The sequence below is a fragment of the Suricata suricatta genome, chromosome 2 (genome assembly GCF_006229205.1).
Source record: "Suricata suricatta isolate VVHF042 chromosome 2, meerkat_22Aug2017_6uvM2_HiC, whole genome shotgun sequence".
In the NCBI taxonomy this organism is placed as follows: Eukaryota; Metazoa; Chordata; class Mammalia; order Carnivora; family Herpestidae; genus Suricata; species Suricata suricatta.
The window spans coordinates 89772975-89789477 of NC_043701.1; the positions used below are offsets into that span (position 1 = coordinate 89772975).

Sequence of the window (16503 nt, forward strand, 5' to 3'; positions counted from 1 at the left end):
TTTGAAGAATGAAAAGTATGATGAAGAGTTTTAACTTAGCCAGAAACCTCACCTATTTCTTGATCATTCAAAGCAGTTAACTTGGTATAATTCATTCCTAATACTTCCAATTGGAAAGCACAAAGATATCATTTGTGGTCCAAAGGACATTATCTAAAATTAACTCTTAAAATGTAAGAGCAAAAGTGATTAGGTTGCTTAGGTCTGTTTAGCAAATCTACTCAAATCCACTTGGTCATTCTAATTCTTTTATTACTAGTAATTAAAATGAGTTTTTTATATGCATTAGATCATTCCACCAAGTTAATTTTAGAATGTGAAGTAAGAAGGTATTGTGAAGTAGGAAATACATCTGAACTTCTATAGAGAGCAAAAATACTTTGACAGGAATCAAATATAAAAGAATAGCTATAAATGCCTAAGTAAGAGAGATACATTTAATAGAATACTTATATACTGAGAAAAGTAATATTTATGAAGGCTATAGCACCTGCATCGATTCCCTTATTTAATATGCATTTATTAACTACAACGCTGCACCAGGAACTGAGTTAGATTCAGTTCCAGAGACTAAAAGCAAGACAGGTGCTTGCCTTCCAGTATCTGACTGGTTTAACTGAGGAAGCAGACAAAACCACACACAGTTTAGGTCACAAGAGAAAGTGCTTTGGGAGCCAATGATGGAGACAGAGAAGTGTATCAAGATCGGCTTAATAAAAGTGGAGATGCCTGAGTTGAATTTTGACGCTGAGGTAGGTTAATTCTCTGATAAACTGGGGACAGGAAGTGAGTGAAGGATTAATATATAAAATGAAGGGTGAATATAGGATACCAGGAAAGTGGTTAGATCAGAAATTCTAAACAGTGTGAAATAATGCACTGTCACAAGAGAAGGGACAGTGCTATTCATCATATTATGGGATAAAAGTCAGTGAGCAAGTTTGGGAAAGGGCAAAAAATTAGTTTCATATTAGACATGCAAAATTTGAGACATCTACAGAACACTAACCTGGAAATGTTGCCTAGAAGCTGTATAAATCTATGGAGCTGAAGAAAAAAATCTGAGATGGAAGGCAATATTCAGAAACAATCTAAATATATTTTGATCATCAAAATTAAGAAAGGAAGTAAGAGGAGGGAACAAACAATAGAGGTTAAAAGGGTTGTGATGGAATATAGCAAACAAATATTTTCTCTTTTTTGGGATTAAAACCTTGAGCAAATTATTTAAACTGATCATGAATTTTCTTATCTGCAAATAGAGAAAATGACCAACTCATAAAGTTGTTGTATTTTGCGTAATTCCTGACCTATGCCCCCAAATCACCATTATTTTATTATTATAAAGTTAAGGAAGCATATGTGCATGAAACACAGCTCTGAGTACGAAATTCTAGGAAGATGTAACTTTCAGGGATGAACCAAAAAGGATGTATCCAGTTATACAAGAAGAAGCAACTCTAGAGAATGAAAACAATTATTTCCTAATATCCAAGGGAGAGGAGATGTTTATGATATGTAAAAATAAACAAGGCTTTTTTTTTTAACGTCTGGAAGTTTATTATTGACAACAGCAGTCTCCATAGAGAGTAGAGTCAAAACCCCAACTACACTGAAGAGCAAATGGCCAAGTGGAAAAATAGCTCACCCAGGCATTGCTTAATCTTTTAGAGTTCTTCTGCCAGTGAAACCAAAATATTACGTGAATAACCTCCCTTATAACACACACAAGAAAACTTGGAATGGAACATGAACATTAATGTGGAAAAATAATTTGATCTAAATGAAAAGTCATGCTTCAAAGAATGATATGCAAGGAGATTTTCTGCAGTTTAAATGGTTGTTTTGAGCAGATAATTAGCTATTAATTTTGAAGTAGATATTGGTGCTTCTATAATATATTTGTGCTTATTTTTTCAATATGGTCAATGATAACACTAGAGCTCCCATTGTCAATGGTACTTATTGGTAAGCATTCTATAAAATTATGTGTTCATTATCAATTATTTCTGAGAAAATAAAAACTCAGACCTGAATTTTTCATTTAATATTTATTTTCATTTTTAGCTATTTTTTGCTGAAAAGTTTTATTGCAAAATAAAAAAATATTACAAATATTTATAGATTTAAACTGCATGTTTATTTATTTATTTAATGTTTATTTATTTTTGAAAGACAGAGAGAGAGACAGTGTGAGCAGTGGAGGGTCAGAGAGAGAGGGAAACACAGAATCTGAAGCAGCTCCAGGCTCTGAGCTGTCAGCACAGAGCCCAATGCAGGGCTTGAACCCATGAACTGTGGAATCATGACCTGAGCCAAAGTCCAGCGCTTAACTGACTGAGCCACCCAGGTGCCCCCAAACTACATATTTAGTTAGTAAATATACTGAAGATGAATATTCAAACTAGTCACTAACATTCTGGGCAGGACCGCTTAACTTCTCTTCTTCACATTTATTTAATACAAATCTAACCTATGATTTCCCCCAATCACCACTGGCATTGCTGATTGGTATATTTCTCCTCCTTTCCATCTCACAAGGGGATAGGAGGCAGTGGCCAAGGCACAAGGGGCTGGTATACAAGTCAGGGTGTTTACTGAACATTTAGTTTTATTTTGAACTCACTGCATACTTCAGAAGAAATTATTGCTTGTCTTTGTGTGTGGGAAGGTCTGAAAAAAGAGGGTTTTTTTTTTTCTGCTAATATTTCAGATGTAATGATTACATGTTAAAGTAAAAACACCATTCACCGGACAGGTATGTATCTTATACCTTTCTAGAACAAAACATGGCAGAGACTGGATATACAAACTGTAGAGCTTCCACACCCATCATCTTCAGAGTTTATTGTAATGTACCGATTAATAACATGTAAGTTAAAAATACAAGATTCCTGGGAAAATACTAAATTGGGATGGATGCTGGAAAACCAGGAATAGACCAGAAGAGTCCTAGGTAAACCTAATTATTATACTCACTTTAACTGTAGGACCCTATGTGATTTGGGCAAGTCCATTTCATCTGCTACTTATAACCTTTCTCGGTCAGCCACCATGGCCATCTTGCTAATGTCTCCCAATCATGTCAATATTGTCCCATCCCGACCCTTTTCTTCTTGCTCCTTCCTCTGCCTTAACTGCTCTTCTATGAGATGGCCAAATGGCTCCCTCCTCATCTCTTTCATGCCTATACTCAGTGAGTTCTTCCTTGCTCAACTTATATAAAAGAATAGACCACTCACTACCAATATATATTCTCCTTACTTTCTCTGCTGAATGTTTGTTAGTTTAATCTGTCTTCCTCCAGTGTAACATAAATCCATGTGAGTAAAAAGTGTTATCTTTTTTTGTTCAAACTGGACTGGCAGCTCTAAGACCAGTTCTTCACATCTGTATGCCATTTAATAAATATATGCTGTATCAACTTATGTTCCTATCATTGCTATGATTATTAAGCTATGTTTTGCTTTTAACTTAGCTGTTGCATCATTATTCTATTTTTTTGTGTGAATTACACTGTCCAATGTTATTCCTTTTAATTAAATTATAGAAATAAACTACATGATCATCACTCCTAAAAGATTCTGACATAATCATCTACTATGAGTTTTCTTATTTTCACTCATTAGTAAGCCCGTGTCCTTTAACTGCCTGGGGAGGATGGGAAAGTTCTACCAGAAAAGATACTGGGAAGGCTTCGCAAATTGTGAATACTCAAATAAATTAGTTCGCTAATTATTAGAAACTTTACTTTCAGAGAATAAAATAAGAAATAGGTTAAAGCATACAGATGAATGAAGTGGGTATTTCTAACAGCCAATCCAGGTAAAATGGTTCTTTTTAGAGTGTTCAGGGAAATTAGATAAGTAATAACCTTCAAATAATAATATGAATCTCCATCTAATTGCTATTCAGCCAACTACTAATGCTTTCTTTGTGAGATGAATAACAAAAGTTCAAATTCTTCTACATCTTTAAAGTCATAATTCATTTGCTGGTATATGTGGAACGTGACTTTAGAACTGTAATAAACCAAAATGAGAGAGTTCTTTTTAAGGCACGTGGTTACATGACTTTGTTAATTGTAGGAGCACACTATGTTTTCCTACTTTTACTACCTATGGATTTTTAATATAAAAACATAAATCAACTTTCAAACTCTTTTATACTCTAGTGATCAAGAGAATTAAGTTCACACATTTAATTGAGGGCTTGTAGCTCACAAAATCATCATAAAATAGGATTAATCATAAGGGTTGAAAGGGTGAGGCAAGGGCTTTATTTTTACTTTGTCAACAATTTTTTACAACTGCAGCATTTTTTTCTGGATATGTCCAGTAGAGTTGGATTGAATTTTTGTGATCTATTCATCAGCCTTCTGAGGGTTTTGTTTAGCTCTCTGACATAACAGGATTCCATAACAAGAGACCTATGTAGTAGGTCATCAGTTCTGATTCAAGATGGATTTTATTTGCATAAAATATGGTAGAAACTTTGTTATATAAAATTATATCTTAAATTCTGAAAGTAACAAAATTTGTGGAATCTGTTTGTCTTTCCTAAGTTACACATTTATTTCAATAGGAAAATATATTTAAAAATGTTCACTATGCCAATATGTATATTTGGAACATGAGAATCTGTAGACTGTTAACTTTTATTTTAATACTGTATATGTTTTGTATTTAGTTCAGGTGGGTGAAACCAAAGATTTCTATATGTAGTACCTTTCATAAAAAAAAAAATCATTATACCTAATTAAGCTAACAACCTGGAACACAATTTACTTGATTTTAAAAGATCTCTGTTACTTCATTTCAACAAATACTTAATTTTTTCTGAAATATTTTAGGGATGATCTGAAAATAAAATAAACCATCTGTACTTTCACAAAGCTTCAAGTCAGAAAGGAAAAATGATGTCACAAGTACACAAAAACTTGATCTTGACTTTACAGAGGCCACATTAGCATATGCAGTTGTTGTAACAGCTAGAAATGTGAATATTTATGTCAATGTGAAGGATAAAAACACCTCCTCATTCTCTGACTAGAAAACAATATAAATATATATTTTATGTTTCATCTTTTCCAACTAGTTTACATCTGTAATAATTTATTCAATTAGAACACAATATGCATTATCAGGAAAAATAATTTTATGACATAGATACTAGTTTTAGAGACCATTAATAAAATAGAATCAGAGATAATTTTATAAGGAGATATCATGGAAACAAACTAATATCCATTTCCTTTTCTATCTTGAAAATAATTAAAGATAAAAAGGAGAATGTCCAAAGACTAAATAACTCACACTAAGCATGAGTATAGCTCCAATGCATCAAAAAGTTTCTACTCTATAAACAAAGTTTTAGAAATGAAAAAATAAATAAAGGTCAGGTGAGAGAAGAGATGCATACAAAAAGATTTTATAAATTGGTATGGTAGCGAAAACAATGGGGAAAAAGGAATTTAAAAGAATGAATAACTGCAACCTCATGGTGGCAGATAAAATAATTTTTTAAAGTATACCTTTGATAGCAGTTGGAAATATACCAGAAACAAAGTTGAAACTAAATCACAACGGATATTAGATTAGTAGATAGAGCTTATAGAATGGAACCGTTTCCAAAGTAAAACACTGAAAGGGAACCACTGCAAAGGCAGTTTCGGTAACAAAGCCATGATCAGGGATAGCACAGCTACAAATAGGAGTGTCAGGAGTTACAACAAGTGAGCGGGTCAGTTACAGCCTGCCCCGCGTCCCCATCAAGAGCAGTCACATGTGGCATTTGCCTCCCGGATTATAATAGAGAAACAGTTCTCCTATAGAAGTGCGGGTCTGCCACTGGGGACACAGTGTAGGCAATGGTATAGAAACAGAGCACTCTCAACGGTGATTCCAAATGAAACCAGAAATTCAAAGCAATTCCATTCAAACCCATTTTTTTTAACTTGAGACATTAACAAACTGGGGAGAGTAAATGTTGCTAAATTTTGAGAGAATGATTAGGAAGTTCAAGTCTATAAAATGCTCTATTCTTAAAATCAAACAGACCAACAAAGCAAAGGGCAGTGATACTCTAACTTATACAGTATTTCCTCATCTATGAAACGATGTCAAAGCAGTGGAAAATGTGTTCCATGTCTACATAATCCATATCTTTCAATGCATTTCTAAGAGAAAACTCAATCTTAAAGATGAAAGGTCAGACCTTTAAACAAAATGTAAAGGTAATAAAAGAAGATATACAGGAATATTTCATAATCTTGGCTTGAGAAAAGAAGTTTCTAAAACTTATAAGATAGAGAAATGATTCTGTACAGAATTAGTAGATAAAACTGAATATTTATATGGACAAAAAAAGAAGAAAATCTGTAAATTGAAAGCACACTGAGCAAACTAGAAGAAAGCATCTGCAACACATATAGAATGATGGCGTTAATATTTACATAATGAGATCTTAAGATGAACATAAAAAAGACAAATAAATCAAAAGGAAAATGGGCAAATAAAAGAACATATGCTTTACACAAGAAATATAACAGTTTGGTATACATAAGAAAAAAAACTTGTTTGGAGCATCTGTTCTTTTGGCCTATTTGATCATGGGGAAGCATACTGCTGGGAACGACTGTGGTTGATCTACCAAACAAGGAAACCAACTGCACTGAATCAAACAATAGGGTGGGCATGTGACCAAAGCCAGGCCAATGAGACCATTGTTCTCTGAAATTTGAACTTGAACTTTGATCTAAAGAGATAATCATGGGTTACCGATTCATCTGTGTGTGACAATCTGAAAAAATGGTAGTGCAAAAGGCTTATTATTGTCTAAGAATTCACTATAATTATTATCAATTGAATTGGGAAGTTACCCCAATTGTGCAGTATCAGTCTGACGTATAATACCTATTATGGAACAATTGATCTATGTATTCAGTGGTTCTCCATGCTGCCTGCACAGAATCAACTGGGGAACTTTTAAGACATTCAAATGCCTGGGATCACCCCCATCTATTCAGAATCTGCCTTTACTCTGCATGACTCCTTCAGCCCATATCTGTGTACTCATAGGGATTTTTTTTTAAAGTAGGCTACAGGCTGAGTGTGGAGTCCAACATGGGGCTTAAACTCATAACCCTGAGATCAAGAAGTGAGCTGAGATCAAGAGTTGGATAGTTACCCAACTGAGCCACCCAGGCACCACCCTCATAGGGATTTTTTTTTTCATTCTCATGCTTTAAGGATCAAAGAAACTGGTTTGCCAATGGCCCTCCATGATATATCAGAAGTAACAGGAAGTAGACTACTGTGTAAGTACAACTACAGTGGGAGTAACAGGGGAACAGGAAAAATGCCAGTTGACCAAGGGCAGTATTTTAAACAATAAAATTTGTTGTCTATCTTTTCTGGACAGAATAATATCCAAAGTTTATGAAATACAATTCAACAATACTACCTAATAACATTTCTTACACGATAAAGGACTTGGAAAGGATAGGAATGGAAAATTAGTGAACGTCTCAGAATGAACTGATAAGTTAGGACTTTAAATGACCCAAAGGAATCCCAATCATCATTTTTCCTTAGTTATTCCTAGTAAATGCACAGAAAAAGGCTCATGTTCGCATTGGCAGGCGTGGAGGTGATGAAAGAGATAAATACTAATTTTTCTTAAACAAGAAGGGTAGTTAGGACTCAGGAGTGCTCAGTTGTCATCAAAGAAACTGGTGGGTGAATTCCAATGTGTTGATTTACTTCAAGGGACTCAGCCAACTACTTAGGAGTAGCCTAAGTTAATCTGACTCCTTCCATAATGGAACTGCAGCCTTTCGCCTCACTGCAGCAGACATTTATTCTAGCAACTGGATTTAGTTTTCCTTCCCATTATGTTTCTGCCAAAGGTCGTAGTAATTGAGTTATTGAATGCCTCACACACTATCAGAGTGTCTCACATATTGCTGTCTCCCTTCAAAAAATTCCTTTCACAGAGAAGGAAGAAGGACAGTAGGCTGATGCCACTAAGACTTGAAAGCCTTCTCTTCTGTTTTAGCAGGCAGAAGCAGTTGGTCAAGAGAACACTGCAACAGCCTACTAAAGACTCAGTCACTGAATCGGTGGGAACACTTAATTGGTGTACTACAAACCACTGTAGCACCTGGTCTAACCTATATGACACTGCTTACACATGTCGGAAATAACATGGTCTGGGGCCAAAATGTAATGCTTAAGTGATTAAACTTACAATTATCCTTAAGACCCACTATGATGGTTAATTTTATGGTCAGCCTGGTTGGGCCATGGGGTGCCCAGATAGTTAATCAAACATTATTCTGAGTGTTTCTGTGAGGGTGTTTTTGGATGAGATTAATACTTAAATTGGTAGACTATGTAAAGGAGCTTGACCTCCATAATGTGTATGGGCCTCCCTGAATCAGTTGAAGGTCAAATTAAAACAAAAGGCTGAACAAAAGGGAGAACTCATTAGTCTGGTGGCCTTCAACCTAGAATACTGGGTTTTCCTGGTGCCAAAGCAGCTTGCCAGCTTTTAGATTCAAACTGAAACATCAACTTTGTAGATTTTGTACTTGTCAGTCTCCAGTAGCGTGTAAGCCAAGTCCTTATAATAAACTCTCCGTGTATCACCTATTGGTTCTGTTTCTATGAAGAACACTGACTAGCATACACTTTCAAAGTTTTGCTTTCCATCCCCTTCGTGTTGAACTATCATCATGTAGATGTTTGAAGTGAAAAATGCTGCCTTATGAGACAACATAGTTTTCAGTGAGTTAGAGCTAAAATTGACAGCTAAATATTTTGAGGCTTTCATACTTCTAGACAAACAAGCAAAAACAAAACAAAACAATACAACAACAACAAAGGATATGGTTGTAACTGATATAGTTGACTCTGATTCTCAAGGGGGAATAGGTTTGTGGCTATATGATGGAAATAGAGAGTACTAATAGGACCTCTTCCCTAGGCTAGGTTATATATAATTACAAATAACCCAAAATCTTAGTGGCATCACCTTACAAAGGCTTATTTATCCTCCACTCTATGGGGATCATTTGTAAGGTGATGTGGGTGTCTCCCTCACTTCTTTCTCCCTCTCTTTACTCTGGGATCCAAGCTAACAAAAAATGCCAATATCTAGAGTACTGCTGGTTGCTGTGGTAAAGGAAAAGAAAGCATGGAATATCTACTTTCTGCCCATAGGGTATTGTGAGAGAGTCATATGGACATTCTAAATAGCAAGGGGGAAATGAAGTACTCTAAAATCAATGCCTGGGAGGAGACCTGGAAATATTTGATAGCTAACACGAATAGTATCAGGGAAAAACAGGTAACTGCACTGGGTAAAAACACAGGCATGAGAAATGTTTTAAATTTCAGCTATAACTTTCAACAAGTTGCAAAACAAGGGACATAGACTTTGCATGTATCTCAGTCTTTATGTTATTAAAAGCAACACCATTAAATTAATATTAGTTAACATTTTAACTTCCCCCCTACATTTCTGTATGTTAAGCCCAAATGTATAGAAAGAAAGGAGAAAATAGTCATCTCCACAGATGTTTCCAGCAAACCAGGACTTGGAGCTGGATATCTGAGACTTTGGGTTGTCTACATTTTAGGTGAATGTGTGTTTTCATTATGTATTTAGCAGTAGCAATGTACTGAATGGCATAATTTTGTTTTTCAATTGGTATATTCAGAAAAGAAGGGATATTGGACAACCCAATGACTGGATTGTACTGAACACCTATTATTTATTCCCTCAGAATTCATCTTTCATCATCCGGTTATAATATCCTCATGTAACTTTGAGGAAACAAGCCATTTAGATAGATTCTTGACAGGGCAGTGAGTCAAGATGTCCCATCCTATATAAACCAAGGCTATGCCTTGGGAAACAACAGAAACCAATAAATATACTTCTCCCTGGGATGTGAATCTTGAGCAGAGAAATAAAAATACCAAAAGCAACTGGAATCAATTTGTCTCAGCAACAACTCCCATGGGACTTTGTCGTTTATCCTTGCTTCTCCGTTCCCTTAAATTGTCCTGATCCCTATCTTTACCGAAACAGAGTTCTTTATTTTTCAATTAATTCTAGGAGTGACTTCATTCTGTTGTTTATAGAAAAGCAAATCTAATTAATACCACATTGAACTTTATAAGTAATCAAAGGCATGCAAATAAAAATGACACTAATATATTTTCACCTATCACATTGCACAAAAATAGAAATTACTGAAGATAGCCCATATAAGGAACATGGTGGGAAATAAGCCTTATTATAATACTTCTGGGATTATCATTCAATACAAGCTTTTTGTACAGAACCTTTGCAGAACCTCCCATAATTAAAATGGAAAATATTCTCAACCAAGAAATTTTACTTATTATCAACCTATTCTATGAAATATTTGAGTGTGCTTTCAAAAACATAAGTAAACTGATACATGTTAACATATTTGGTAATATTTAAAAGTACAGACAATCTCAAAGTTTATCAATAATAGGACAGCAAACAGAACTACGGAATACTGTGTAGCTCTTAAAAATAATGAAACTGATCAATATCTGTTCAACTCAAACAACATCCATCATATTTATTAAGTATAAAATCAGCAATTCAACCCAGGAATCTCTGATTTATACTCAGTGTACTAATTTGATTTTATTATTGGATGGGCAAGAAAGAGTAAAAGAATAAGCAAGTTGCAGCGTAAAAAAAACAAGAAAGTTTCAGATCATAAGACCTATATTCAAGTTTATAAAAAATCTATTTATCTATACAGCATATATGTGTGTATGAATACATTATATATATATGAATATATTATATGTAAATACCTCACATATGCACTTTAGGTTTTACATTCCTATCAGAAGTTCTGGGAAGATACACACAAACATTTGCAGTGGTAATATGTTAGGAGTATTAGTGCTTGCAGTGGGGCCTTTAATACACTTTCTATGTAATATTTATTGAGTGGAGATTTTCATAAGTACATACATTACGTTTATTCTTTCAATATCTTAAAATAGAGGGCAGGATAATAGGGTGTCTAAAATTGAGAGAGTGAAAAGAAACATGTCGTACATGTTTAGAGTGGAGTAGGAAAGAATGAAATGAGAAAACGAGGCTAAAATCAACATTATTGCATTATATTTATATAGAGGTACAAACATGTACTTATAAACTAATTACTATAAATACTATTGATAATAAACAGCATTAATTGAGAATATACACAGTAAGCCTAGTCTTATAGGCTTCATAAGCATCATGCCATTTAACTTTACAAGTATTCTATGAAGCAGGTACTCATTTTACAGAAAAAGACAATGAGACACAGAGGTTTGTAATTAGCAGTCATGGGCATTGCATCTACTTATGAAAGAGGTAAATCCTGGATTTACTGGTCTCGACAGATATAAAGAGGTCCTGGAATGGCTAGACTTTGGAATACATCACTGCTTACTCCTGCAGAATAAGAGCTTCTGCTTCAAAATTCAGAGTACACTGAAGAATGAGAAAAAGGGACAGTCTGACTAAGCTTCCGTGTTAACATCAAGACTGTCCTTTGCTTGGCTTTCTACAGTTGGGTCTTCCTGCCTGTGACTCACATAGCCAATGATCTGATCATGATATTTCAGATTCTGGTGTCTGAAGCCTGACAAAGACACTAAACTAAAAGCGTTTGATGATCCTGCCTTTTACAGCGAGGACGTTCTACAGATGCCTGCCCAGCTGGCATTGAACAACAGGTAGCAGGGAGTGGAAAAGAGAGACGAGTATCCTGCAGGCATCCGTGCTAATGAGTTGTATATTATTTATGTTTATTTAACACAAGACACAACGGTATACATTTTACTCTGAGCATTAAAAGAAGCCAATTTCAATATTTGCTGTCTAGTTTCCGAGAAAAACCTTGAAGACTGAGTTTAATCACACTGATGTGTTTTTGTTGCTGTTGTTTTTTCAAAAGCTCATGTAAGCAGTATAGAGTTTCTTACCACCTCATCTGGTCTAAAGTTTACTCTCATGTTGATAGAGAGAAAACAGGTCAGTGGAAGATATTAGTAAACTAGGCCAAATAAACTACGAGTGACTTCAGTGTATCAAAAGAACATGGTTCTGTTGGAAAAAATAAATGTATTTTACCATTTCTTACCTATTAATAAAGTATCTTGGAAAAGAGTGATAATCACTAGATTTTGTAAGTAGCAAATGAAAAAATCATGTTATGATTTCTATTCTTTGTGAACTAGCTTTTTCTTTATGGTAGATCTTCATTTGATATGGAACAAGGAAAGGAAATGGCAGTAGTTCTTCAAACAGATGGTCTGGATGTTTAGGCAGCCAGCAAGCAGTGTATGTGATTAGCGGTGATAGTAACAGTACTTCACGATACTGAAGAGGGAAAAATATCTGCTGGAAACAGACTATTTTGAAAAATAGCATCTGGACTGGTTACTGGCATAGAGTTGTTGATATCCAATTTTTTTTTGTATACTAATCTGTGTATTCAAATAACACAATTTCAAGGTACATAAGGCTGCTTACTTTGTTAATTAATATTAAATTAGTTAATGGTAATAATATTTTCCTTGGACTTACCCTGGCATCGGTCCATTTCCAGAAAGACTGTACACCTGACGAGGATTTAGCAGATACTGGAATTTTCTGTAAATTCTATAAAAACAAAAATATTCGAAAAAAAGTAAGTGATACCCCCAATGTTTAAATAGCATCTCTTAATGTTATAATTATATGCATGGTTGTAACTAAATACATTTGAAAATTTTTACATTACTAATATTAGACACATAGCAGCTTTATAAGAACTTCTGGTTCTTTGAAAAAAAAAGGCTTAGTAGTCAATATATAGAAAATATAGTTTACAATTAGAAAGAATGATATCTGCATTCTAAATATGCATATGCATTTAGAATATTCTCTATCCTGCTTTTGAATATTATTTGGCTAATTCAATTTCAAATATATTTTTTTAAGAATATCAGAATAAAATTACTAAGATACCTTCTCCTAATTGATCCTTGTGAAATTTACACAAGGATTGTGTAAATGGACTGGGGTAACCTAATCCATATGACAACTATCCCACATATAAACTGGGACTCGGCATGTTGTATGTGTGTATGGAATCAAAGAATGTGACCTCATCTGCTTAATTAGGCCACAAAAACAATCATCTTGATCAGTCAGCTCACACAACTGCTAAACTGTTTCAACAGACACACATTTTTTTAAATGTTTATTTATTTTTGAGAGAGAGAGAGAGAGAAAGAGAGAGAGAGAGAGAGAGAGAGAGAGACGAGAGACATCAAAGGAAGGGCAGAGAGAGAGAAACACAGAATCCAAAGGAGTCACCAGGCTTCGAGCTGTCAGCACAGAGCCTGATGCGGGGCTCGAACTCAGGAACCATGAGATTATGAACTGAGCTAGAGTTGGACCCTCAACCTACTGAGCCACCCAGGTGCCCTTCAACAGGAACATATTAAATAATTTTTTTTCTAAAAGAAATCAATCATTGTACAACAAATGCAGTACAAATATTTCTAAGTAGATATACATCTCCACATTGGTATTCTTAAATGAATACTAAAATTGAAAGAATGTATTTAGTTTTTAAAACTTAGATTGTACAAACATGGGAAAATTTTACCATATATTTTATAAACACATTCATTGTATGTTTACTGATAGAAACTCTTCAAATTCACTATGTAATATCTGTTTATATCACTCTACTCCCAAATGTGCAATAAGCTCACATTCTAGATCTTGATTAATTATATGATCTGAGTATCTCAAAAAAGACCTTAAGATTCATTCTTAGTACTTCTGGTACTTCTTTTCCCCAGCACCTGAGTCCGATTAGAGGACAACCCGGCACCGGCTATCAGAAATGTCTATCTATCCTGGCTCTTCGCTCTGACTGCCTTAGCTCAGGATTCCAAGCTGTTTCACCAGCGAAGAACATTTTTGTTTATCCCGCCCTCTTACATAGATAGTGCTGGTTAAGTACAGACATGCTGTTTCCATGATGAAAAGTCTCTGCTAGTGTCAAGTTATTTATAATGCAAAATATTTTATTATATTTAAAATAGGTTACGTCTTACCTTTCCCATCATTTCCCTAAAACTTTAATCTCTGTGATTATCTCCTGGTTCCCTAAAAAACACCGCATTCCTTCACAAATCTTTCTCCTTCCTTCATCTGGCAAATATCTACTTATATCACAATTAACTCAGAAGCTACTTCCTGTCCCAAGAAACTTCTCAGTCTTCAGAGAGATAGCTATTTCTCCCTTTGAACTTCAACAGCATTTGTATTTCAAATGTTTTTAGTTAAGCATTCATCTTGTGGTACGGCAGTTTATCTGTTTATGCCTGCCTCCTTGCTTGGCTGTGTCAAAGGTCTTTTAATCCCACTTCCTAGTAGAGTTTGGATTCACTCAGGTTTTGCTGTTCGAATGAATGAATGATATGTGAACATTGTCACACGTGTTGACTAGTATGGAAAACTTTGTGTGAGTATATAATTTATAACCTTTTGCTACGTTTCTAACATGTCAAAGTTAAAAACCAAGTATTTTTAAAGGAAACCCTGAATGGAATATTGTTATTCATGAAAGATGATTCTTATTCATTCAGGAAAATTAGCATTCCAGTATGATCCCTCCCACCGTGAAGTTCAATTTACTTATGACTTTACTGTATCTATGTAGTTTTCTCTTAATAAGATAAGGGGGGATCTGGGGCACCTGGGTGGCTCAGTTGGTTAAGCATCTGGCTTCGGCTCAGATCATGATCTCACAGCTCTGAATTCGAGCCCCGCATCAGGCTCTGTGCTGACAGCTCAGAGCCTGGAGCCTGCTTCACATTCTGTGTCTCCCTCTCTCTCTGACCCTCCCCTGCTCACAGTGTCTCTCTCTGTCTCTCAAAAATAAATAAAAAACATTGAAAAATTTAAAAAAAGATAAGGGGAATCAGATACTCAGTTAAGGGTCATCGTGCATGATCCATGTTCTTATAATTTGAAAGGAATGCTTTCCCTTTGAAAATACACCATTTCTTTCTCTTGATACTTCATTTGTCTCTAATTTACAACATAAATTTAACCCTTATCTAATTCTTTGTAAAGAGTTTGATTTTTTTCCCAAACATCCATAATATATAAAGCTGACAGACTGTACACAGTAAAGGAGAATATAACTTCAGATTATTTTTAATTACTATTTTGTATTTCTAAAAGTGAGGCAACTGTTCTCTTTCCTAAAACAGTATAAACACTTTTAATTATTAAGCCACTACTAATTTAAAATAATTTCTATCATGTTCAGTAGAGGAAAAAATTATATAACTACATGTTGATAATGGAAAAAAGGAAACCTTTCTAAGCAGAAATAATATTTTGTTGATTGGCAAATGAATAAACAGCACTCCTCATTTCATTGAAATAAAGCTGGAAAATCAGAAAGCAGGAAAATAAATTATAAAATCCCACTTACCATGAAAATGTTGCAACTTCACTTTTTGATGAATCACAGTACTAATTTCTGCTTTATTATCATATTGTTTGTATGATGCTTGCATCTGCTCTTTTATTTTTTTACTGAGATTAGTAAAGACGTCTAGAACTTACCAGAGACACAACTGAATTTTTGTTTATGACATGACTTTTTAGAAGGACATAGATTTTCTCTTCAATGGGGTTTTGAGATTTTTATTAATCGGGATGATTTAATCCTTAATTTCTTACAAATATGAAATTTCTGTGTTGTCTGCCAGGATGCTGAGACATGGGATAATGCAACTCATTTTAATTCAGATTATAATTCAGATTGTTCTCCTTAAGAATATATGGCATCATGGGGGCCCCTGGGTGGCTCAGTCAGTTAAGCATCTGACTTCAGCTCAGGTCATGATCTCACAGTCCATGGGTTCAAGCCCCATTCGGGTCTGTGCTAACAGCTCAGAGCCTGGAGCCTGCTTGAGATTCTGTGTGTGTCTCTCTTTCTCTGTCCCTCCCCTGCTCACTCTCTGTCTCTCTTTCAAAATAAAATAAAGATATAAAAAAATTAAGAAAAGAATATATGACATCATGTACTGCAAAAATGCACAGGCAGAAAGTCATTATAATATAATTTGTCTACAAGCTGAATATAAATTCTGTTCCTCACTACTGAATGCTGATTTACCTGAAGTCACCTTGTTGACTATTTAGAGAAAGAATTTTCATTCAACAGTATTTATGGAGCCATATTGTAGGCAAAACCCTTTGTTAAAGGCTGTAGGTGATAGGTAGCACAGAGAGAACTCAGGTACTTGAGATATGCTAATAAAAATATTTACAAAAGCCATATTAAGAATTTAAGCTGTTAGAATAAGGAGAGATCATATCAATAAATTACACATCAATGCTAGATTTATTTCACATTAAAATTTGTAACCCACA

The 16503-nt window shown here is 34.6% G+C and overlaps 1 protein-coding gene across 1 annotated transcript in view; it reads right to left on the bottom strand.

Annotated features, from left to right (window-relative positions):
• The window catches only part of LOC115275305 (diacylglycerol kinase beta), a 296124-nt gene that overhangs the window by 27585 nt on the left and 252036 nt on the right, over positions 1-16503 (bottom strand). The window contains exon 17 of the mRNA XM_029919005.1: positions 12640-12714. Within this exon, the coding sequence (XP_029774865.1) occupies positions 12640-12714 (75 nt within the window). The remainder of the gene's footprint in view (positions 1-12639; positions 12715-16503) is intronic.